Source organism: Salvelinus fontinalis, chromosome 7, assembly GCF_029448725.1.
Source record: "Salvelinus fontinalis isolate EN_2023a chromosome 7, ASM2944872v1, whole genome shotgun sequence".
Lineage (NCBI taxonomy): Eukaryota > Metazoa > Chordata > Actinopteri > Salmoniformes > Salmonidae > Salvelinus > Salvelinus fontinalis.
Window position 1 is genome coordinate 17,853,465 of NC_074671.1, and position 2,937 is coordinate 17,856,401.

Here is a 2,937-nt window from a genome sequence, read left to right on the forward strand (position 1 = left end):
GTTCGTCCCTCTATTCTCTCTGCTCCTTCCACAGAAGACCACTGTAAGATTGGGTATTCATGTGGAACATCACAGCCAAGCTCTCTGAAAAGAGACAGTCTTATTGAGCATCAGCTATTCTGCCAAAAACCAATACACAGACCCTGAAAAGAAAGGGACAGTGAGTTGGTTGTTGCTTGCTTTAGTTTAGAGGTCTCAAGGGACATCAGGTATGCATTAAATAATATTCTAATTTGATAGTGATAGAATCAAGTAATATAACTCAACTATTCACTTTCTTCAAGTGAAAGGCTGTATTTAAAAAAATATGTTCTGTTGTTGCCATGACTCAAGTAAGACAATGGCACCACCTAGTGGACACAAGTGGGGAAAAATACATCAGAATGGGGAAATTTCAACCCGGAAATAAATGCATGACCCTTTCACGTGATTTGAAACACACGCGGAACCAGTTCTTTACTACACCTCAGTGCTTGGGACCGACATGCTTTCAGAAATCCAAAATGGCTGCGTGCAGTATAGAAGGCTTGCTTGCTAAAGCTGAACAAGATGAGGCTGAAAAACTCAAAAGTATCACCGTTCAGAAAGAACTGGACCTCGAGTTTGACATTGGAAACTTGGTTGCATACGACAAGAACCGTATTGACATTCGACTGTTTCGTGAACAGAAGAAAGAGGATTTTCTGCGTTCGCTAGCTCGTGACAACACGCAGCTCCTGGTCAACGAGATATGGAAGCATCCAACTGAGAGAGTTGAGGAGGTAATCGTAGTCAAACTACCCGAGCCGACCACTCCACTGCCGAGAGAGAAGCCCCCACCAAAGCCCAGGCCTCCAACCAAATGGGAGGAATTCGCCAAACTGAAGGGGATCCAAAAGAAGAAGAAAACTAACCTGGTATGGGACGATGTTGCCAAAGAGTGGAAGCGGCGTTGGGGCTACAAGCGTGTCAACGATGGCACAAAAGAGTGGCTGATTGAGGTTCCCGAAACGGCAGACCCTAACGAGGACCAATTCGCCAAACGCAACAAAGCAAAGAAGGAGAAGGTGGCAAAGAACGAGCTGCATCGCCTGAGGAACATAGCCAGGGCACAGAAAATCAAAGTACCAGGTGTTGGACTCACACCGACCGCCCAGCAATCCAAAACTGACCTGGTTAGGGCTGTCAATGTGGCCAAGTCATCCACCGCTTCCGCAGGTAAATTCCAAGAGCGCTTACCTAAGGAGAAAGCTCCCAGAAACACCGGGAAGAAGAGGAAATTCCAGCCGGTCATTGGTAACTTTTCCAATGAAAAGCAGAGGCATCTGGATCTGCTGAAAGTGATGGACAGTAAGAAACCTCGTCTGGACGTCAACAAAGCTGTAAACAAACAAATGCGAGAGGATGACCGAGAGGAGTCTGCAGCTAAATTTAAGAAGGGGGGAAAGAAGGGGCGCAAGGGTGGTAACTTCTCTGGAAAAGGAAAGGGTGGTGGTGGGAAGGGCAAAGGTAAAGGAAGAGCAGGGGGTAAGGGTCAAGGACCACCTAGTGGTAAAAAAGGAGCTGGGAAACCAGGGAAGCGCTAAGGAGGACCTTTTGGAACTTTGCATGTCATACATCATACGTGCCTTGTCTCAGATGTATCGGACTGCACAATATGAACTGACTACTTCATTATGTCTCCCACCTGCACTGTCATATTGCTGGGAGCGATTCCTGTTTTGTTTCCTCTTTATGCAGGTCAGGTGCAATAGGAGTGTAAGAGGGAAGGGGTCTTCTGTCCCATCATGCAAATTTCTAAATGGCTCACCCATGATGTTGTGTGAAATGGAATACAGTCTTTATTTACCTCATCAGTCCTCAATTTGTTATAGATTTGTCAATGCAATGTACAACTTTTGGGTACAGAGTTATGTTTGATATTTCAAATAAAAATCAACTTCAAAAATATATATGCTGTGTTTAAGATTTTATAAGAATGTAGGGCACAGTGCATTGTTACTGAACACAATAGCAAGTGCACAACTTCCATGTGATGATTACAGTAGGCCTGCCACTGGTCTGTAAATAACAAAACAAATATTTTAGGGTCACTTTAAAGGATATGGGTCAACCAAGAAAAGCCTGTCTCTGAAGGCTGCTATTTTTCTTTTTGTCCTCCGCTGAATATTGGTCAATCATGTAGATTCTCCCACTGCACGTGTATGACAGACTGGATGCGTACAACACTTGGGGGCGGAGAGGAGAGGGAGGGGTGAACAACTCTTTCATTATGCTCCTGTAGAAAAGTGCTTAGGAATCCACAATTGTGGCTGCATGTCAGTATGAATGTGCTCTTGTAGTAGGCTGCCTCTCAGTCCCATCACTCCATAAGGGCCAGATGGAATTGACTGAGGCCTGCCCAGAAATGATGGAAAATATTAACAAATACAATTGTACTGAATAGAGACAATGCTATAAAGTAGTTAATTGATACAAATGTTTCCTGGAATCAGATTAAGCCTATGCCTACACTAAAAAGCATTTGAATATACATTTAGGCACGAGTGGACAGTTTTATTTAACTAGGCAAGTCAGTAAAGAATAAATGCTTATTTAAAATGATGGCCAAAACCTAACGACACTGAGCTAATTGTGCACAGCCCTATGGGACTCCCAATCACGGCCGGTTGTGATACAGGCTGGAATCGAACCAGGGTCTGTAGTGATGCCTCTAGCACTGAGATGCAGTGCCTAAGACCGCTGTGCCACTCGGGAGCCCAAAAGTTTTGCTGCCCCGTGTGAGGATCATGGTCTGGGAAACTGACCCTGTAAGGAGTGTCATATGATGATATAAACAGAGAGCCTGTCTGTCTCTAATGCATTGCATGTAGACCTAATGACCAAGAATAGAGGTGATGTAATTGGACTTTCTTAGAAACATACAGTACAGGAGCTGGGCCTGCTTATCAGATTAAC

General features: G+C 44.4%; 1 protein-coding gene across 1 annotated transcript; it reads left to right on the top strand.

The window, feature by feature from the left end:
- The first annotated feature begins 467 nt into the window (after positions 1-467).
- Positions 468-1,929, top strand: rrs1 (ribosome biogenesis regulator 1 homolog). The gene has a single exon (XM_055928516.1). It carries the CDS (start codon positions 504-506, stop codon positions 1,563-1,565), a length of 1,062 nt encoding a protein of 353 aa, XP_055784491.1. The 5' UTR covers positions 468-503; the 3' UTR covers positions 1,566-1,929.
- The last annotated feature ends 1,008 nt before the right edge of the window (positions 1,930-2,937 follow it).

What these genes read in the sequence shown, in the direction of transcription:
- rrs1 (XM_055928516.1), top strand. Translation starts at nt 504, where the DNA reads ATGGCTGCGTGCAGTATAGAAGGCTTGCTTGCTAAAGCTGAACAAGAT.